We start from the raw sequence: 21,921 nt of genomic DNA, 5'->3' as shown, positions 1-21,921 counted from the left end.
AATGTAATCGATTCATTTATATTATAAATGATTATCGCTAATAAATATAATTTTTATTTTCTATATAAATACCCTTCAATATATTATTCAAAACATATTTTACTATCCACATAACCACCTTTTAATAATAATGCTACTAATATATTTTAGAAAAATAAAAAATAAAACTAAATTAAAAAAACATAAATATAAAAATTTCGCATTATCCGCACCTAACCTTATCTTCAATGCTACTTACCTAGATTATTTCATAGTAAACAACTCAAATTCATTTTTCAATTCAAAAGCACGTAGAATATGCAATTTGTAGCGAATTTAGAAATTTCGACATGCCGTATAACTTACTTATTAATGTCCTTCCAAGTTCCAACCGTACATATCATATTATATTAGGTAGATATAGTACCCTGTCTTCCCGGTTGATACGATAAGTCTACACGTATCAAGAAAATTGAATCAAGTAGATCAAATTTCCTGTAGGTTTATTGATGGAGACGGTGTACATTCACTCCAAGCTCTCTCAAATGGCCCCCAAGTTCTCTGGAATGAACCTGCACATTACACGTTCCGAAATTGGAGCTGCTTTAGCGAATGCATCAAGAGAATGGAATAAGTAGTACATAATTCATTTCATTGAGTTGGGTTTGAGCTTACATTTCAACTGATTTTTGTTTGTCATTTTGTCAAACTTCGAGTGGGCTCTTCAGATTACAGGTGAAGCTTCATTTTTTATGAATCTAGATTTTCAATCTTTCAGTCAGTAATAAGTGTAAGGGTATGCATGTTATGGGCACTTTTACAGGAGGAGAAATGAGTTCTTCATCTGGGTTGAAACAGTTGATCAGAGTTGATGTGGTGTCTGATACCATGTGTCCATGGTGCTTTGTTGGGAAGAAATGTTTGGAGAAAGCTATGGACGAGACTAAGGAACATTATGATTTTGAGGTATGAATATACCCACTTTTAATGTGATTTTGTTTTTCTTGAAATTGACCTTTTTTTTAAGTGATAAGATGTTTAAATAATGGGCGAATGTACTTCCCTTCGAAGAAAGCTTTTTTTTCAGTATATCGATAATATTTCTGTTGGTTTCCACCACTGAGGAGCATCCTTCTGACGAATTCACTTTTCGTCTACTAACCTGCTAAGGAGGGATATTCTAGGAGTCAAATTTATCCATAAATCTCTTAACAGTAATTCACCTCTAGTCTGTAGGGAAGAGTATCTGTTCTGTTGAATTTGAGGAGCTTTCCCCTTGCACCATGGGAGGGGTGTCTTTTCTGTCTAGTTCTTCACTTGTTCTTTGTAAGGGTTATCTCATCCCTTCAATTCACCCCTCGTCCATTGGGGAGATACCAATATATATATTTTCTACCTTGTCAGTCAAATTCATCTCTCCTCCATTGGACAGGGGTATCTCTTTAGTCAATTATCACTTCTTTTTTGTTGGGTGAGGGCATCTCCTCCATCAAATGCATACCTTGTCCAACGGGAAGGGTTAGGGTTATGCATAATATTTCTTAAAGTACTTTTGTTAAGCTAAGAAGCCAGGTCTCATTCATACTTAATTGAAATTCAACTCCTCGTTATGCTTCATTCATCAAGCCATATTAGCTGAATGGAATACCTGTCATTAATTCCCTGGCTACGCCACATTCCCCAAGCCACATTAACTTAGAGACCACTTAAGCAAGGAAAATCCAATGGAGTCACACTAGGATCACTCAAATGAAGGAAATCAAATTACTAATCATCACGACCAGTCAGACCAAAAGAGGCCCATGAGACAAAATACTGACAATCAGCCTTAGTCTGCTATTCTAAGATGTAGTCATGAAAATCTAATAGCATCTTTGACGAGGATAATTTTAAGAGAGATTCTACATTTTGCAAATGTAGAACAATAGGCTAGGAGAATCTTTCAATTTCAGAAAACGAGCAATCTAAGCATAATAGGCGTATATTTGAGAAAAACTTAGGAAATACTAATAATATATGTATATTTTAGCTAATATATGCAAGTTATGCGCATTTTGTACAAAAACTTGAACAAAGTTTTTTGAGTAATTTGCCATTTAATTTTGAAATTTTGTGATTTTTTGTCCATTATGCAAAAATTATCCCACGAAAAAATTACTCTGATGTACATGAACATTCTATAAGATATGGCAGAGGAACTGTATATGCGATTTATTAATCAGATCAATTTTTAATTTTTGATCCATTGAGAGCTTGTTGATTTTTTATATTTACTTATTTTAACAAAGGTCAATTGTCGGGCGGTTCTTGGATTACCATACTTACTGATTAAACTGACCTTTGCTTGGAGTAGCTCATCTGCTATCAAACTCATGACAAAAATATAATTTTTTTTTGGGTGACAGGTGCAATGGCATCCTTTCATGTTGGACCCTAACCTTCCCAAGGAAGGAGTTGACAAGTTTGAGTATCACAGAAAGAAATTTGGACAGAGTACTCAAAGCCTGGTTGATAACTTGGACCAGGTAATTCTGATTAGGAAGTCCTTTCATTGTGAAGATGTTGGAGATTTAGTTTACATGAAGAAAATATGATACTCACTGGGGAAATTACACATCAGGCTTTCCAAAGAGTTGGTTTCCACTACGGGAGTGGTGGTAAAATGTGAGTCTATTTATTTGATATTTCCAATCTGGAATATAATTTAGCACTTAATATTGGTCTATGTAGCCAATTTAGCCTAGTTATTGTTAGCGTGCAGTTTATAGCTAACAAACCTGGTTTCAAAATCTATTTTTGTCTTTTGCACTTGTACAGTGCACACACAATAAAGTCCAGTGCTAAAGATGATTAGCGAACTGTCTGAAATCTGCATTTGCATAGCTTAAGGAGATTGACTTGCATATATTCCCTTTAAGTACATTTTTATTTGAACTAAGTTACCTTTCAATATACAAGTGAAGTGGGATTTTCATTAGACCTGTGGCATGTATATTGTTGCAGAGGAAATACACTGGACAGCCATAGATTGATTGAGCTCGCTGGTCGTCAAGGCCTTGATAAGCAGAATGCAGTTGTGGAAAGCCTTATGGTTAAGTGCTTGACACAAGAAAAGTGTGTTAGTGACAGGTACTTAAAAATAATGTCTTTGCTGGATATGTTTCAATTGTTTGCTCAAGTCTCCTTTTGGTTTATTCTATTTAAATAATCAATTAGCTGTTGCATAATAGTCCTTTTTGCTTTCTTGCTCTTTATTGTCCTATTCAAGCACTGAGCACTTGTTAGGGGACTGCTTATGAATGAGCGTGAATTACAAGCAATGCAAGTGATAGGAAATGGGCATGATTTATTCCTAATGGAAAGATATAGGAAAAAAACTACTTAAGATCAGACAGTCCATCAAGCGGAGTATTGTCTCCCTTTTGTTTTCTGATTTCACATTAAATTAACCAGGGAACTCAGCCGGCTAGAAACCAATCAAGTTCTGAAAGAAACTAGCATATCCTGATTCTGAGATGTATATTTTCCTCTTCATATACAGGACTGCCTTATTTCTGTAAACTTTGTTTTCTTAAATAACGTCATTTGTAAACTTATGACAAGAGACACAATTATTGGTCCTTTTCTGAGATAGTGCTCAATAATTTAGGGTATTGTTGAAAAATATTCAGCTTATTTTTGGCAGCCTCATTCGAAAGGATTTTCACCACCCTAAATGATATAAAATTATAAATCTTTTAGATAACCTGTCAGTATGGTGCCACTCATTAGGTACCCTCCTGGAAGCTAGGAATGATCTGAACCAACACTGTTAGTTGACTGGACCATTATCAGTCCAAATGGCTATGCATGCATTCCAACTTTGAATGGAGGATTGATTTCCATCCCCATAAATTTCTATATACACTTATACATGGTAGTTGACCGAGGTATTTTCAATCTTTGTGATGTTTTTAGTAGAGCAATGATGCTTCAGATACATGACTCTATTCTCTTCTTTTGAATTTGGCCAGCATAGTAAACCATTGTTGGACGATTGCACTGGGAGCATGCAGGTCTCTGCTATACAAACAATACCATAATAAACCATTGTTGGACAATTGCACTGGGAGCATTCAGGTCTATTCTATACAAACAATGAGTCCACATTCTATAGGGATAGGTTGTTTCTTCAGTCTAAGAGTTTATGGGATTAATCACAATTAAATTGTAACAGACAAATCTGTCGGCCTGCATCTTTGCAAGGCTACTTGTAAAATTTGCTATTTTTAAATTGTAATGGGCCAGTTTGGATAGATGGAGTTGTCTAATAGGAAAACATACACATAAGTAAGGGAATTATGACAGGGTTAGAGAAAAACTTTCGGGCCAAAAATTCTATGGAATGCTATTTGTTGAGGTGTGAAACCTTTTGTGATGCACACACCATGTTGTTCTCCTTCACTTTCTACAGAAGACAAACTATGAATTTGTAAACAAATATATCCAGCAACAACAAAAGATAAACGATTTAAAGACTGAATTTTAAAAGAAACGATCTATCAGCCACATACTAGCATGCTCAGAGGGAAGTGTTATAAATTTATAACCTATGTTACCCGGAAACGCGTTTCTGGCTTCAAGGCACCTGTTTCGGAAACCGTCCCGGTTTCGGGGACTTGGGGATGGCCGGAAATGTTTCCCAGCCATCCCCGATCCCCGAAAAAATTTCTGGAAACTGTCCTGGAAACTCGGGGACGGTCAGCATTTTCCCCGGGGACCATTGACCGTCCCCGGGATTTCTGGTTCATAAAACAATAAAAAAAAATTTTTTTTTTTTGAGCAGATATAAGATTCTTGTTGTTTCTGTTCACATTCTGAGTACCTATGCATAAATCTGAGTATTTCTTCATCCATTTGCTGCACTGGGTATGTTGTTATCTGCTCAATATTTAGGTCAGATTTCTCTGCAATTATTTCCATGTATGCTGGAAGAGATTTTAATACTGTAACTATCATATATGGATGCCATGAATTATTGTTATCAATCAATGAACAGCTACCATTATTAAAGTCTACGTTTCATTTGTAACATGTGTACTCTGTTCTTATATCTGAATGTTTATAGCTTAGTCTTAATCATTCAATTTGATTGAGAACAGTTAACTTATTTTGCTGATGACTGAAAATCTTTTTGAGAACATTGAAATCAAACATCATCTGCAAATAATTAGAATTAGAATCAAGACTCCAATTTATAAATGTTATTGTGTTGCTACTTGCTATTATTAAATTTCATATATATACTAAATTACCGGTTCCGGTTCGGATTCAGGTTCGGATTCGGGTACGGATTCGCAGATTCAGCAAAAAAAATAAAAATTTGGGTATGGGTACGGGTTCGTCTGTACATATATATATATATATATTTTAGTTTTTTTTTAATATATATATATTCAAACTTCAAACATCAAAATTATATATGTTCACAATTCAAACATACAAATATGAAACATACAATGTAACTTTCCCATACAATGATACATAAATGATAACAGATAAATCATAAATCATAAATCCATAATTGCTAATGCCAATAAATATTCTGATATTGATATATCGTAAATCATAAATGTAATATCATATTCATAATTTGCAAAAAAGATAATATTCAAGTTGCAAGTTTCAACTGATTCAAGTTTCAAAATGTTAAAATAAGATTAAAAAATTTGTTTTTTAATTGTTTTTCTTTGTTTTCTAACCCGTGGGCCCCGTTTTTGGGAACCCACGGGCTTGGGTTCACCCGGGTCCCCCTTGGTTCGACCTGGGTCCCACTCGGGTCCTGCCTAGGCGGCTGGGTTCCCTGTGGGTCCTACCCAGGTCGAACCAGGCTCGGACCAGGACTGGGCATGAACCAGGACCAGGACCCGGCCATTTTTGGCAAGAACTGGTAACTGAGTATATTTATATATAGCCGTCCCATGCCGTCCCCTGTTCCGGGCAAAAAAAAACCCATCCCGGAAACCCGTTTCCCCATCCCCCCGTCCCAGAAACTCGGGGTAACATAGTTTATAACTTAATTCATAATAGCAGAGATAAAAATGAATGAACAAAGCCACCAAATGCCACCACAAAACTTCACTTCCTTATCTAAACCTTTATCTTGTTCTCCTCCTCTAAACGAATTGTAACCTACCATTTTAAAATAAAACCATATAAAAAGATGTTCTTCTAAGTATACTACAGAATACCTACCGTAGTGGGAGGCAAGCATGTCCCAAAAGTTTTCCATTTACTTAAAAATTCATCTCCCTAAATTACTTCAGTAAATTTTAATTTGTCTTCCTGTGACAACTTTCCATCTACTTGGGACAGGTGCTCCTTAAACTTAGTAGAGCGGACCGGCTAGCTTAACCAATTGCTTTTCATTTCTTCTCTGATTTGATAAACTCTGATTTCTTGGTTCAGGCTCACAAGAGTATCTATTTCTTTTCTTCCTTCCATCATTTGAAGAATGGATTTACAGGTCCAAATTTCCACACTCAGCTTTGCCACTTCTTCACAAACATTATTTTCCAATGATCACTCTACTGGAATTCCAAGCTGTTTGCATAAAATCTTCAAATGCAGGTAAAAATAACCTTATTGCTAATATAATTTGTAAACCACTCACTTACGATAGGGTCAGCAATTTTTTGCATGCAACTCTTTGTTTTCTCTTTTCTTTCCTTCAAGTTTCACAAGCAGGTACTCTATTGTTATTTATCAGTAATTCCTCTTGAGGGATGTCCATTGTCTTAAATGCCACGATGGAGGGGTATCTCTTCCATCAAATTCACCTAGGAGTTGCACCTAGCCTATGTTCATTGGGTATGCCACACTCATAATTGGATGTGGTAGTTTATCAAATTAAACATTTTGTGCATTGAAGCATGTAACATGTCTCCTAAGGATTTGAACACAGTCATCACTATCAAAATTCAATGATTTACCATTTGAGCATATCCTATTTTTATTTGCTATTGCGTTGTGTGGTTCTCTTCTATAATTCCTTCCTTTAGCTACTCAAATCTTCTGCCCCTACACAAAGGGGAACATATCAATGCCCCGTTCTCTTTTTCTTTCCTACTACAATCTATCTTAGTAATCTATATTGTCCCCTTCTCAGGCCTTCAATTGGGTGACTGTTAGCCTATTTTCTAAGTTCCTATAAGCTAATTGGTATTGGTAAGGGGACTCCTCAATTCTTGGAGAGCATAGGTTCAACCTTTCTTGGTTTTTGTTGTTGGCAATGAGCTCAATTGGCATTGTGGATTGTAGTGACATTTTTAGAAGCATTTTTGGACTCTTGGGGTGTTCTCCAAACTTCTTGGAGACCATATCAATTTTTAGTAACTATTTGAGTTGGCACCCGTCAGCATCCCTCAACTTCAGTTCATCTTGGCATGATTTGGATTCCGAAGCTTCAGCAGTGCTTTCTGCAACTCAAATGAGAGTATTTACGTATATACTTAAGGTCTATTGTTTAATATTATATTATTCATTTAAATGTTATATTTTTTTAAATTTATTTTATGTCCCCTCAAAAGTGGATGCCTATGGGAACGTGAGGGGAACTTACACATGAAATTCATTTTATTATTTCAGAAAGGACATTTGTAGGAAAAATGGATTATTTATAATTTTAAATTGCTCTTTTCCCTCCAATAGCTATAAAAGGTCTGGTGGTCACATTTCCATATGTTAACAATTACACATATTGTTATGCTATTGGATAGAACCTTGATTCTTCCTTGAACCTTGTGAGGATGAAAACTTTCATTGGAATTACTAGCTCCAGATTTGGAAGACAAGCCTTAGCTAGTTTGATTGGTTCTATTTAGGAATTGCAGTATGCTTCAACAGATTTCCAGTTTAAGGGTTTAATATGACGATTTTTGAAGCATTTTGACATGAAAGGTTTTGGGGTGTTTTTCAGCGTTGATTTTTAGAGTTTTTGTGTGTGTTTGAAGATTTTCCAAAGGATTCAAAGCTATCTGTAACATTTTCAAAACTGGCCATACCATTTCTTGCAGGTGTTTGGGTTAGAGATCTTTTCTATTCTTTTTGAGTGCCATTCTAATTGCTTGCTAGTCCTACAGGGCAAATATTGCAGGAATATTCTGATTTGGAGGCTATACTATATGACTTTTCTGGCTGTACATGCTCCTGGGAAGATGGCACGATGATCCTAGGTAGAAATGCCTAGGTTATTTGTGTGTTTCCTTCATTTTCTATGGCATCCAGCCAATGGAAACAATTTTCAGAGAGTTATATGCAGGACAAACAAGGTTATAAGGAGGAGTTGAAGATAGAATGCTGGAAGCCCTCTGTTTAAGGCCATTTTCCAGTGCTGGGTATGTCTGCAAAATATATCAGACCTGTAAGTTGCCATTTCTAGCCAATTGGAGTTGATAGGAAGAGTTGGCAATGTGTGAAATGGGAAAAGTAGAACTAAGACAACAAAGATGATATAAGACTTAGAAAATTCATCAGTTTAGGGCATACAAGAGTTAGTGCCAACATCTCTCTCCACCTCTCTCCCTGCTGCCTTTTTATCTGCACTAATAGCATCAATTTGTTATCTCTATAATTTATTTCTGTATTTGTGATTCATGATTAGGATTAGATATTAACTTCCTGATTCACCACAACAAATCTTAGCTAACTGAAAACTGATAGCACTAAATTATGCTTGTGGCCTGCCTTGTGCATAAATGTACAACATTACAAGCTTTCAGATATTCCATCAACAAAGGTTCTTGCAGTAGTGCAGGTTCATCTATGGACTGTCAGATAAGGATCTTCATCTCCGGGGCAATAGTATTAGAATATTTAATTATATTTTAGTCACCTATATTTAGTTCCTTGTTTAATGGTCATTTAGCTTTTTAGTTAATTAGCTTTTAAGCTTTATTTAGCATTTAGCTTTTTCTTTTTAATTAATTAGCTTTTAAGCTTTATTTAGCATTTAGCTTTTTCTTTTTAGTTAATTAGCTTTTAAGCTTAATTTAGTTTTTAGCTCTTTAATCTTTTACTTTAACGTTATGTTCTAATTATAGAACATCGTCTTGTAACCTCTATATATATGTGTGTATATCGTTCAATGTAATCATCCGATTATTAAATCATTCATTCAATTTATTTTTCATGGTATCAGAGCATGGAAATTAAAAATTTCGAAAATTTTTGTTATTAAGATTTTTCGAAGTTTTTTGAAGAGATTTTTTTTGAAACTGTTTTTTTTTTTTAAAAGCAGATTTTTTTTGCAGGTTGAAAATTTTCTTAGGGTTTCTGCAATTTTCGACTAGGGTTTTGACCCTTCTGTTCAAGTCAAAATTTTATTTTGGTTGCATATTCTTGGTGGGTTTTTTGAGAGCTCAACTGGGTCGTCGTCAGATTTTTCTGGGTGCATCGTTTTCCGTGCCTCAATTTTTTAGCTGTCAGATTTGCATTCTGTTTTCAGATTCTTGGTGGGTTTTTCGAGAGCTTTTTGGGTTGGCCTCAGAGTTTTTTGGGTGCCTCGTTTTCCGTGCCTCGTTTTCCGTGCCTCGATTTTTGTGCCAGCAAATTTGCCTTGGAATTTAAAAACAATTCACAATTTCTGCTATTTCTGTGGACGTTGGGTTTTTTGCTGTTTTTTTGGCACCATTTATGTTGTTTTAAGTGTGCAGAAAATTTTAATTTTTGGGTTTCTTCCAAACCTCGAAATTTGTGCCTTGGAATTCGTGTCAGAATTCTCCTATAGGGTTTCAATTTTTTCAGCAGTTGTTTCTATTCTGATTATTTTTAAAATCAGATTCTTCTGTCTCTTGCTTTCACTTAGTTGACCTCGATCAACCTCGATTTCCGTGATGGCATTATTGACCAACATCATGTTGGAACACAGTCAGAAGTTCAACGGCCGCTACAACACCTGGAAACAGCGTATGCTTACCATCTTTGAGTATCGTTGCCTAGATCAGCTTGTTTTGGTCAAGGAATCTCGTCCTACAACAATAAGTGATGATCAAGACAAACATGATGTGAAGAATTGAGAGGCTGTCATGCTTATCAAACTCTCTATCACAGATGATCAACTCCCACAGGTGCCTTCAGGTAAAACAGCAAAAGAGATCTAGGATCTTTTGAAAGATTTTCATGAAACGTCCGACAAGAGCCGAGCTTTCTTTCTGAAGAATATGTTGTTTTCTATCATGATGGATGAGAAGTCATCTATCTAGGCACATCTTACGAAGATCAAGGACATCCATGATCAGTTAGAAGCTATAGGCCGAACCATGGTGGAAGAGGATATGGTAGTGATCACGCTGAAAAGCCTTCCTAGATCCTACAAGCATTTCATTGATACGCTCAATATCTCCTCTACTAGTGTTGATTTGAAGTTTCTTGATCTTTGCTTACAGTGTTCCTACTGTCATATATATGGCCATTTGGTGAAAGAGATTTAATATTCCTCAATGTATACTTTGTACTTGGTATGAAGTTCAATCTAGTGTCAGTCAGTCAGATTATGCAGCATTCACCACAGCTGGATGTCGTCTTCGGGTTGCACAAGTGCAACATTATTGAGAGGGAGACTCGCACTACTGTTGCAGTTGGTATTGAGGATCATGGTCTTTATAGACTTGTTGATTCTACTAGTTCTCAGGAGCTCGCCATGGTAGCTAGGAGTACTTCCATCAGCACTCTTTGGCATCGGCGATATGGGCATCTCAATGTCCCAGATAGTCACTCTTTGGTCCAACAATGGAGGGGAATTTTGTTCTACAGAGTTCACCAACTTTTGTGCATCACATGGCATTAAGCATCAGCTTACCACACCTTACACCCCACAGCAGAACGGTGTTGTTGAGCTCAAGAACCGTACAGTCACTGAGATGGCTCGGTCTATGTTGGAGCATAGAAATGTTCCAAAACACTTTTGGGCGGAAGCGGTCTTCACTGCAGTCTACCTTCTGAACCGGTCTCCCACAAAGGCCGTTAAGAAGATGACTCCAGAGGAAGCTTGGTCTAGCAGGAAGCCCAAAATCAATCATTTGAAATTTTTTGGCTCTACAACTTATGTTTGGATTCCAGATGCCACGCACACCAAACTGGATCCAAAGAGTTAGAAATTGATGTTCATCGGCTACAGTGACAACCACAAGGCATATCGGTTGGTTGATATAGACACTAATCACCTCATATTCAGTCGAGATGTAGTATTTGATGAAGAAAGAGGGCCTTTTCAGCCTTCCTCTCCTGATTTGAGCATTGAGGATCACCCTCCAAAGGCTGTAAGTATGGGTGTTCGTCTTCCCTTAGCTCCACTTGATGGGAGGGATTTAGTTGACTCTGAAGTTGTGGGGTCTCCCAGGCATGACATTGCACCCCCTGACTTTCCTCAAGATCTTCTCGATCCACATCTAGAGGAGCTTGCTCCAGATATTCCAGGCACTCTTCATCCTGCAGCAGATGTTGGTACTTCTACTCTTCGGCCTAAGTGGTGGGCCAAGACCATTGGTGATCTTCATGATGATGAGCTCATTAAGGGTAGATCCGTTAGAGGTAAGAGCCAACAACACAGTTAATTTTTCTCTTATGGCCAACATCCACAGTATTTATGAGCCTCAAACATATACAGAGGCTAAAGGTGTACCTGAATGGGAAAAGGCTATGGTAGCAGAGCAACATAGTCTTCTGAAAAACAACACTTGGGTATTGTCTGATCTTCCTCTAGGAAAGAAGCCCATTGGCTGCAAATGGGTGTTTAAAGTCAAGTATAAAGCTGATGGAAGTCTTGATAAGTACAAGGCTCGGTTGGTGGCAAAAGGGTTTTCACAGAAGGAGGGCATCGACTATGAAGAGACATTTGCTCCCACAGCCAAGATGAGTACCATTAGGCTTGTCCTCGCTCTCTCAACTCAATTTGGATGGAAAGTCCATCAAATGGACATCAAGAGTGCCTTTCTCAATGGGATATGCAGGAAGAAGTCTACATGACACAGCCTCCAAGTTTCAAGGTTGCCGGTAAGGAACACCAGGTATGTAGACTAGTCAAAGCACTCTATGGCCTCAAACAGGCTCCTCGTGCATGGTACATCAAAATTGATAAGTACTTGATTGATCAAGGCTTTTAGAGGAGTCCTTCAGATCCCAATTTGTATGTCAAACATACTAGTGATGATATTCTATTTCTAGTAGTCTATGTTGATGATCTCATCATTACTGGTAATGCAACACATCTGATCATGCAGGTCAAACAGAATTTGTGTCAACATTTTGATATGACAAATTTGGGACTTCTCCATTATTGTCTCGGTGTAGAGGTTTGGCAGACTGATAGCCACATATTCATTTCTCAGTCAAAGTATGCCAAGAGCCTACTAGATAAGTTTTGAATGCAAGATTGTAAACTTGCATCTACGCCTATGGAGATAGGGCTCAAATTATTAGCCAAATCAGATTCACCTGTAGTGGATGAGTCTTCATTCAGGCAACTAGTGGGCAACCTCATCTATCTCACCGCCACTAGACCCGACATCAGTTATGCTGTGAGCTATATTTCTCGCTTCATGTCAGCCCCAAAAGTTGAACATTGGGTTGCAGCGAAGCGGGTGCTTCGATATGTGAAGGGCACTCCTGATTTTGACATTCTATATAGCAGAAGCAAAGATCCTAGGCTGGTTGGTTTTACAAACTCGGATTGGGCAGGTTGTGTTGATGACAGAAAGCCAACTTCTGGGTATGTTTTCAGTTTGGGTACAGGTGCAGTCACATGGACCAACAAGAAGCAACAGGCAATAGCTCTTTCTTCGACCGAAGTAGAATATCGGGGAACTGTTAAGGCAACATGTGAGGCAATTTGGCTACGTAGGATGCTTGCAGACATGCAAATGTCTCAACCAGGACCTACTCCCTTGTTTTGTGATAATCAAGGGGTTCTAAAATTAGCCAAAAATCCAGTCTTCCATGAGCGGACAAAGCATGTGGAGCTTCATTGTCATTTCATCCACCAGCATGTTGAAGATGGATCAGTGATACTGCAGTACATTCCTACAGAAGATCAAACTACAAATATCCTCACCAAGTCCTTGAGCCCGGCAAAGTTTCTCAAATTTAGAGGGCAGCTTGGTGTGATAGATAGCATGACCATTAAGGGAGGGTATTAGAATATTTAATTATATTTTAGTCACCTATATTTAGTTCCTTGTTTAATGGTCATTTAGCTTTTCAGTTAATTAGCTTTTAAGCTCTATTTAGCATTTAGCTTTTTCTTTTTAATTAATTAGCTTTTAAGCTTTATTTAGCATTTAGCTTTTTCTTTTTAGTTAATTAGCTTTTAAGCTTAATTTAGCTTTTAGCTCTTTAATCTTTTACTTTAAGGGTATGTTCTAATTATAGAACATCGTCTTGTAACCTCTATATATACGTGTGTATATCATTCAATGTAATCATCCAATTATTGAATCATTCATTCAATTTATTTTTCAAATAGTAGAGTTCGACAAAGACAGTTTGAGATAAGATGGGCAGCTCTAGGTAAGTATGATTCTACCTTTAGAGGCTCTGCACGATGTAAGGTCTATCATGATCAAAGGTATAGTGCCACCAAGAAAAATAAAACCTTCCAACGTACTGCCTGTAATGAAAGGAATGTGAATGATAAACCAAGCAAATGTGGCAGACAGAAAAAGGTTAAAGAATGGATTTCTTTTAAGGCCCCCAAACATGACAAACTGGCAACCAACTATAGATATGGTGTATCATTCCATTTAAAATCAAGGAATTAAGAAGTTAAGGCACCGTATGGAGGGCGAAGCCCAACACATGGAACACAGCAGTCAATAGAGGTGCCAAAGATATGTGGTGCATCATTTCAAGCTATTAAAATTGTACACTCACAATGGAGTGCAGCCTTTGATCAACCATTTTTGGCAAGCAATTGGGACTATATCACATTTTAGATGATTAATTAGAGGTAGGATTAAAAGGAGATATGGCACTGTTATTTTAAAATGATACCACAGATAATGTGAGCAGGAGCACCGATATTAAAAATGTTGCAGCAATAAGAATATGATATGGCAGAAGTAACTTTCAGCAGGCCACCAAGCATCTACAGAGATTCAGGCACCATAATATTGCCATGAAACAATAAAGAGGATCAAAAAATGGTGCCAGTTTTGATCAAGCTTATTGCACAGCCAAAGGAAGAATGATGGATGTATTTTTGCAAGCCTCGCAAGAAAAATTTATAATATTTTTCAAAGGTTCTGTTGTTCACATCATAGATCTCTTTCATCAATGGCTCCCAAGGATTGTAAATGATTCTAAAGTTGCAAAGGGAATAGAGTGTCGCCATTGGTGTTGTTATTCCATCTTTATTCTTGAAATAATATTCTACTATTTTCATAAAGTATAAAGACGGAAGAAATGGCTTGAAGTTAGATGATGCATCCCAGTCCATTGATCTTGCCAGAAGAAGTTTTTCGTTGTTCATCCTTCACTCTTATATGCATCTTTTTGTTGATTATTGCAAGGTGAGTTGTTAACTTTGATTGCATAGTGGATGGGTGTCTACTCCTGGCTTATGGCTTTTTTAATGCTTTCTGTATTTCAGTTTCAGTCTTCTCTGTTTCTCCGTTTTCCTTTGTTGTAACTTGTTAGAACTAGTTTAGAGTATGCAGGGAGTCAGCTCTTGATCTGGAGATTGACTTTCTGTTCACTCATTGGCCTGCAAATCTTTTTGTTGTTGGTGGTCTATATGTGGTGTGTTGGCTTCTTAAAATGGGAATCATCTGGACCAGCCAAGACCCTTTTAAGAACTATGCTTAAAATACAAGTTTCTTCTTGGAATTGTGATAATTAAAAAGGTAAAAATGACGTAGCAGTTACATACATGAATAACAAGCTAAGAACTAAAACAAATATGAAAAAAGGGTCAATGTAAAAAAATAAATCAGAAAACTAAACTAGGAAAGCGCTAGAAGATTGGGGCTGTGCCGTCTGATCTCTATTTTAATGATGCGATATTTAGAAGGAAATTGCTTTAATGAAGCCTCCAAGAACAATGTGGGGCATATGTAACCTTATCAAAGAAACGGGACTCGGACTCGACTCAGACTCGGCAAGGCCGACCCAGACTCGGACTTGGGACTCGGAGTCAGACTCGGCTGGACTCGGAGAAGTGAAAAACTCAAGAAATTTAGAGATTTTTAAAGATTTAAAACTTGTTTCATGCACCCTTTATTGAATACACTTTAAAAACACAATAACATCATCAAACTCGGCTCATTTGATTACATACACAAGTATACATCAATGATCAATCACATAAGCATAAACGCAAATTGTAGCTGAAGGAAATAACAAACATAGATATATAAATATTGTCAAAAGTATACAATATTACAAAATTCATGGAATAAAAAATCCATGTCATCATATGATCATCATCAAATGTTCCACACAAATACCAAAGGTAAATACAACTACAAGCCTATGGCTTAGAGGAGCGTGTACCCTCTCGCCCTGACCTTCTGCGAAGGTGTTTAAGGTAGGTCCTGGATGATTTGGCAGCCATAGCCACTCCTCGTGACACCATGCCATGCTCACCAACATCAGGAACATCTGTGCCACTATTAGTATCTGCCTCTGAATCTCATGTCTCTGCTCATGCTCTCCACTCCTCCTCTGCCATGGCTACACCCTCAGCCTCTATATCTACTTGGTCGATCCAATCAGTGTCATCATCACTAAAGACAGCCGCAGGATCTGTCTCAGTGGCCCACTCTGCATCAAGATCAACCTCATCTAGAATGATAAGGGAGATGTCAACTAATGCATTCTTTCTCATTCTCAGGCGGAGGTTGTAGTGAACAAAGATGAGATCATTCATCTTCTCCACAGATAATCTATTGCGCCTCTTGGAGTGTATGTGCTTAAACATACTCCAATTGTGCTCACAACCAAATGCACTGCATGGTTGGCTCAAGATGCAAATGGCCAACTTCTAAATATTTGGTGTCATTGGGCCAAAAAAGCTCCACCAATTATTTGAGTTTGAAATGAGAAAAATAAATAAAATCAGTCTCACTCATGAACTCATTTAACAATATACAATAAAACTAAAATTAAACCTTACAATTTATTTTTACTTGGCATCATAGTTGTCCTACCATCTTTGGCGATAGGACGAGAGAAGATCTCCCCTTGTGCATTTGAGAACAACTGTAGCTCTCAAATAAGCTCTATCTGAGTAGTACCAGCAGGTGCCATCTTCTCCATGGTCGAGTATGGCCCATTAAGGACCTCCACATCAGCCTTGAAAGAAGGGATAAAATGGCATGTCGGATTGAGATAATAGGTTGTTGCATGGATGGGCCTATGAAGCTGATGATGCCATCTCCTATCAATGATCTCCCAAATGGGACCATACTTGCTCTCATCTCCTCCATAGATAGATTTGATGCCCTCCTTCGCCCTATCCATGCCCTCATATATGTAGCCCATTGCGGGCTTTTCTCCATCCGCAACTCGCAACAAAACCACCAAGGGCTTAACAAACTGCAAAATTGAAAATATTGTGTAATTTAAAAAAATGAGCAAATAAGAGAATATATATAATAAGTTATCAAACAAAAAGTTAAATTGTAGAATTTATAAAAAATTTACCTTCACCATCTCATCACAAGGGACCCAAAAGTCTTGCTCATAAAAAATGCAGTCTGCCATATTTTTCCTTGCAGGGGTGGCAGCATAGGATGAGGAAGACCACTCCTCACTAACAATCATACGTCTCAAGGCCGACTTAGAGCGAAGCATGGACTGCAATGTGATGAAGTTTGTGGCAAATCTTGTGATTCCTGGACGAGCTAACTCCTTCTGCTCTATGTATTGTCTTATAAGAGCCAACACCCATGAATGATTATATACAAATTTGCGCACATTTCTCGCCCTTTCTACACATCTCTTGACCCATGGGAATTTTCCAATATCCTCCAACATGAGGTCAATGCAATGGGCAGCACATGGAGTCCAAACTATAGATAAGTGCCTCTCCATCAATAGTCTACCTGCAACAACATAATTTGCTGCATTGTAATTAATGAAGTTACAAAATAGTAATTAATTTGCAAACAAAATTAGTTTGTAATCAAAAGTTTACCCGGAGCAACATAATTTGCTGCATTGTCGGCCACCACCTGTACCACGTTTTCCTCACCCACCTCATCAATCACCTCCTCTATCTGCTCACATAGGTAGGTGGCATTCTTGCAATGGGCAGAGGCATCAATGGACTTGATGAAAACGGTGCCCCCTGAAATTAAAAAATAAAGCAAGATCAATGATCATTCAATAAGCCATTAAATAAAAAATAAAAAATTAAAGACTAAATGAAACTAAAATTAATCAATCACCTGCAGAAGAAACAAGAAAATTAAGGAGAGTTCTATTTCTCCTATCCATCAAACCATCAGTCATGATGGTGCAACCTTTAGTGCTCCATATTTGGCGTTGTTCACCTAATTCCTTCTTTACATCATTCACCAATTGAGTCAAAATAGGTCCCCTCAAATCAGACTCAGAAGGGGCTTTGAACCCTGCCCTACATATGGTAAGGGCATCAACCATTTCTTGCCAATAAGGAGACCTATCACAAATAAATTCAATGAGATAAGTTAAGTATGTACTATGTACTATGTAGTATGTACGAGAAAAAATAAAATGAAGAATCAAAGTATAAAAATTAAAACAATCAAACATAAAACATTCACCTGGCTGTAAAGAATGGAACACTGTCGTAGACCCAAAACCTGCCAACTGCCATTTTAGCGGCATCATGGACCTCCTTGTTCCAACCCATTCTCTCAAGCGACTGTTGGGACCCAGGAGTAGTGCGAGGCACAAAGAAGGTATCCAACCTAGATTTACGAATCCTACGTCCAATGCTAACACTCCCACTACAACTACTAGTGCTAGGAACATGAGAAGTGGCAATGACACTGCCACTTACAAAAGTAGAAGCGGAAGCACCAACACCAACAGTAGCAAACTGAGTGGGATGATATGGAGGTAAGGAAGAAGGGCCTCCAACACAACCTAACTGTGTCCCTCTTCCTAAAGTTGCCTCTCTCCCAATGGCTGCTCGATCCTCCTTTTGTTTCTTTTTCCTTTCAATTTCCTCAACCATTACATAACAATCACGTATGGCCTCAGGGAGTGCTTTTAGGCATGGTTCGGCATCATGTCCACGCACACCAGAAATATGGTATTTCAGTCTATATATACCTCCATGGAATATTGTTTTTGCAAAATGTACATTTTGTTTGCCCCTTTCCTTGCTTTGGAAAATCCTCATGATATTTCCAAGTATGGTCCTTTCTAATGGGGGGTCTAGAAGCTGAAGTAGACATTGTAGGATAGTTTTGTGAAACTTGAAGTTGAGGCAAATAATAAAGTGAAGTCTGCTGCAATAAAACATAAGAAATTTACAAACGTACAAAAGATTTTGGAAGAAAATGTAAAACTTTCAAAATAAATGAATAGAAAATAGAATTTTTGCATACAAGAAACAAAAAAATCTTCAAAAAAACAATCTTACCTTTTACAACAAGCTTGAAATGAGCTGCAAACTCTTCCTATCCAATTCTTGATGCACCAAATCCCAACACATTGCAGCCCCAATGTGATAAATGGAAGAAATCTTGAGCTTCCTCCTTGCTGGTTTTTCTTCAATGCACCCTTGTTTTTCTTCACAACTCACTTTTCTCCTCCTATTTTTCCAAATGAATGAAATGAAGTTCACTTTTAGGGTTGGAGGGTAAATAACATTAAAAAAAAGAAATTAAAAAAACTTTAAAAAATGCATTTTTTTTGGCCTTGTTTGGGCCTTGCCGCCGGACGAGTCCCAAGCACGGGACTCGTCGAGTTTGGCGAGTTTGGTGAGTTCGCCCCCTGGACTCGGACGAGTCCGAGTCTGAGCTCGCCAGACTCGGGGGGCATAAATCAGACTCGGACTCGCTGAGTTTGGCGAGTCTAGGGCGATTTTCCGATCTTTGAACCTTATAGAATGCTCTCCTTTTTTTCTTGCTACAAAAACTTGCTTATACGGCTTGCTTTACTACTATTAACTATTTATTCATCGTAGTACAACTCCAAAATTGAGAAATAGTAAATACATGATCTTAGGGGTTAAATAATACTGAAGAGAAGTACGAGAAACTAAATTGACAAACATTCCAAATGCAAAAGCAACGGAAAAAAGGGTTTAAGAAATGCTTAATATTTTGGGATTCTCGACTCTACCATTTTGTCTTATATGTGATGGATTTCTCAGTAGCCAGACCCGTCTGGGTAACACCGTTTCTTGGTCAGCATGTTCCTACATAGTTGAACCAGATATACAGGTTCCTTCATAGCCAAACATTTCATGTTGGTTCTTACATAGCAAAACCATCCATTTAGTTGATTCCACACAATTTTAGGTCCCAGGGACCTGCGGATTAACCTTGACCCTTTATGCACATGTTATCCTTTGCACTGTACTCCTTTTGCTTCTCTGACTGACAGTTCCTCGTGGAGAGCATGTAAGCATGTCTCAGTTGCTTCATCAGTTATTGAATGAAGCTGACCAAATTACATCAACTAAACCAAATGTACATTCTCTTTCATGATCCAATCAATTTAATGTGTCATCCCACTAGCTACAGTTAGAATCAAAATAATAAATTAGAAAGATTAATTAGGAGTAGTAGCTATATCTTACAGGGATGGTTGCTAGCAACTTGCTGCTATTCACTAACATTGTACTTGAAGTTTCCTGTAGATCCATTTTATATACTCACTGTAATTAAAATATGTTAATGACCAATCTCATGTCCCCTTTCTTGTCCGCAGGGAGGTGCTCTTGAATGTTGCAGAGAGTGCAGGAATTGAGGGTGCTGAAGAATGGATTGATAACCCAAATGCTGGTTTGAAAGAGGTGAGTAAAAAAATCGCAATCCAATAACTCTTATGTATCGTGGCTTAAGTATGCCAGAAAAATGTTTTAATTCATTAACATGCAAAGCTCAAACTCGTTGTTGAAGCTTGTTTATGCTCACTGGATTTCAGATACAGGCTGAGATAGAAAAATATGGACACAATATATCTGGTGTACCTCATTTTAAGGTCAGCAAGATCTCGTTTATCAAAGTCCTAAAATTCACAAAGATGTATATTCCAAGAAACTGGACTTATTTATGTGATTGTTTGTCATTTTTTCATCAGTGTATTGATAAAACCATAAATACTTAGGAGTATATTATCAAGTTGAGGATATTGTTTAGATAAATGGTTGTTGAAACTTAAAATGGTTGTTCTTTGCAGATAAATGACGAGTATGAACTTGCAGGTGCCCACGCTCCACATTCTTTCATACGAACTTTCAAAAGAGCTTCACAAGATTCGGAATAAGTTATCGAGTTTGAAGTTGAACAATAATAAAATCAACTTGGAGATAAATAAGCATTCATCGCTTTGAGCTATCCATTGTTTCAATGAAATCATTGCATTGCAGATTCAATTAGGTAATTGTGAAAAGCACAAGCATTCATGAGTTCTTTAGACTTTTGAAATATTTTTCAGTGTAATGTGAGTAGTAGTTTATATACATATTCCACTGTTGATTGTGTGTTAAGTGTTTTATTGGAGGAAATTAATTTATATTATAATTTTGGTAGTTAGAGCTAAGTAATGTGAAAACAAAACTTGTTAGTATGTTCTAATGCAACTGTAAAAGTCTCATTAAGTAAAAAACTCGTTAAATGCAATGTCAAATAACGTATGATTAATGTAGAAGAATCAAATTGTCCTTTATTAGTATAATCCTCGGATAAAATTTGACATTTCCACTTCCAGAATAAGAAGCTTATATTTTTGCACACTGTAATCCTCCCACTGCTCTTTCATATTCTAAGCATAATCAGGTTCAGGGCAGATCTATATGCACAACCTGTATATTATATTTCAAAATATATATATATATATTTTATTGAAGCGAGCAAAAGGAATGAAAAATTACAAACAGCACACAGCTGTCATAAAACTTTACAAAACATGAAGTCAAAAACAGCTCCAAAGGAGCATACAATCAAGAATAACTACATAGGAAGAAAGCTCAATCCTCACTAGAAAAACAATAGCAAAGTAAGAAACCATTACAATCTGAATTTAAGCGTTTTCTGTAGCTGTTTAGAATAAAAGGCATCGCTTTTATGAAGTTGTAGCAGCTGAAACTTAATCCTATCAAGTTGGTTACTGATCTTCCATTGTTCTTTGGGCCTTCCCTGCAATTGAGAGCCCAAGTAGCGGGAGATTTGACCATGGTTTATCTGCTTTCAATCAATTGGAATCCAAGGATGGGCTTGGTCTATGTGTGTCATGAGAAATTCCATTTTATGGTGAGCTAACTCGAACCCAGAAACTGAACAATAAAGATTGAGAGCATCCATGGCAGAAGTGATCTCTTCTTCAGAATTTTCAAGGAAAAACATACTATCATCAGCAAAATGGGAGTTTAAAACAACTGAATTATTGGGGATGGAAATAACCTTGATCTTATTCAATTGGTTGTATTTCTCTAACCGATAACCGAGAGCATCAACTGCCAACACATAGAGAAAGGGAGACAAGGGGCAGCCTTGTCTAATAGAGCACTGAAGAGGAAAGGGTTTAAGCAAATTCTTATTGATTACCAGATGAGCATTGGCATCTGCAAACAACATTTCCACATGTCTACGCAACTTAGGGCCAAACCCTAACAATTGCAACATCTTAAGAATAAAGCTCCAGCGCATTCTGTCATAAGCTTTATCAAAATCTAGCTTCACAAGAATAGTGTTTTGGCCTGATTGTTGAGTTCATTCTATAGTTTCCCATGCAAGGATGAGATTATCA

General features: G+C 37.3%; 1 protein-coding gene across 4 annotated transcripts; it reads left to right on the top strand.

The window, feature by feature from the left end:
- The first annotated feature begins 362 nt into the window (after window positions 1-362).
- On the top strand, window positions 363-20,656 carry LOC131070835 (uncharacterized). 4 transcript variants are annotated; one of them, XM_058006505.2, is made up of 8 exons: window positions 371-714; window positions 838-945; window positions 2,385-2,504; window positions 2,600-2,643; window positions 2,983-3,108; window positions 19,882-19,966; window positions 20,098-20,154; window positions 20,353-20,656. In XM_058006505.2, exons 2-8 carry the CDS (start codon window positions 868-870, stop codon window positions 20,437-20,439), a joined length of 597 nt encoding a protein of 198 aa, XP_057862488.1. In that variant the 5' UTR covers window positions 371-714; window positions 838-867; the 3' UTR covers window positions 20,440-20,656. The 4 variants fall into 4 exon arrangements, with proteins under 4 accessions (XP_059070193.1, XP_057862488.1, XP_057862487.1 ...); XM_058006504.2 differs by having other exon boundaries at window positions 372-714; window positions 803-945; XM_059214210.1 differs by lacking the exon at window positions 2,600-2,643 and having other exon boundaries at window positions 363-714.
- The last annotated feature ends 1,265 nt before the right edge of the window (window positions 20,657-21,921 follow it).

The sequence above is a fragment of the Cryptomeria japonica genome, chromosome 11 (genome assembly GCF_030272615.1).
Source record: "Cryptomeria japonica chromosome 11, Sugi_1.0, whole genome shotgun sequence".
Classification (NCBI taxonomy): domain Eukaryota; kingdom Viridiplantae; phylum Streptophyta; class Pinopsida; order Cupressales; family Cupressaceae; genus Cryptomeria; species Cryptomeria japonica.
This window is presented reverse-complemented; position numbering and strand designations above follow the sequence as displayed.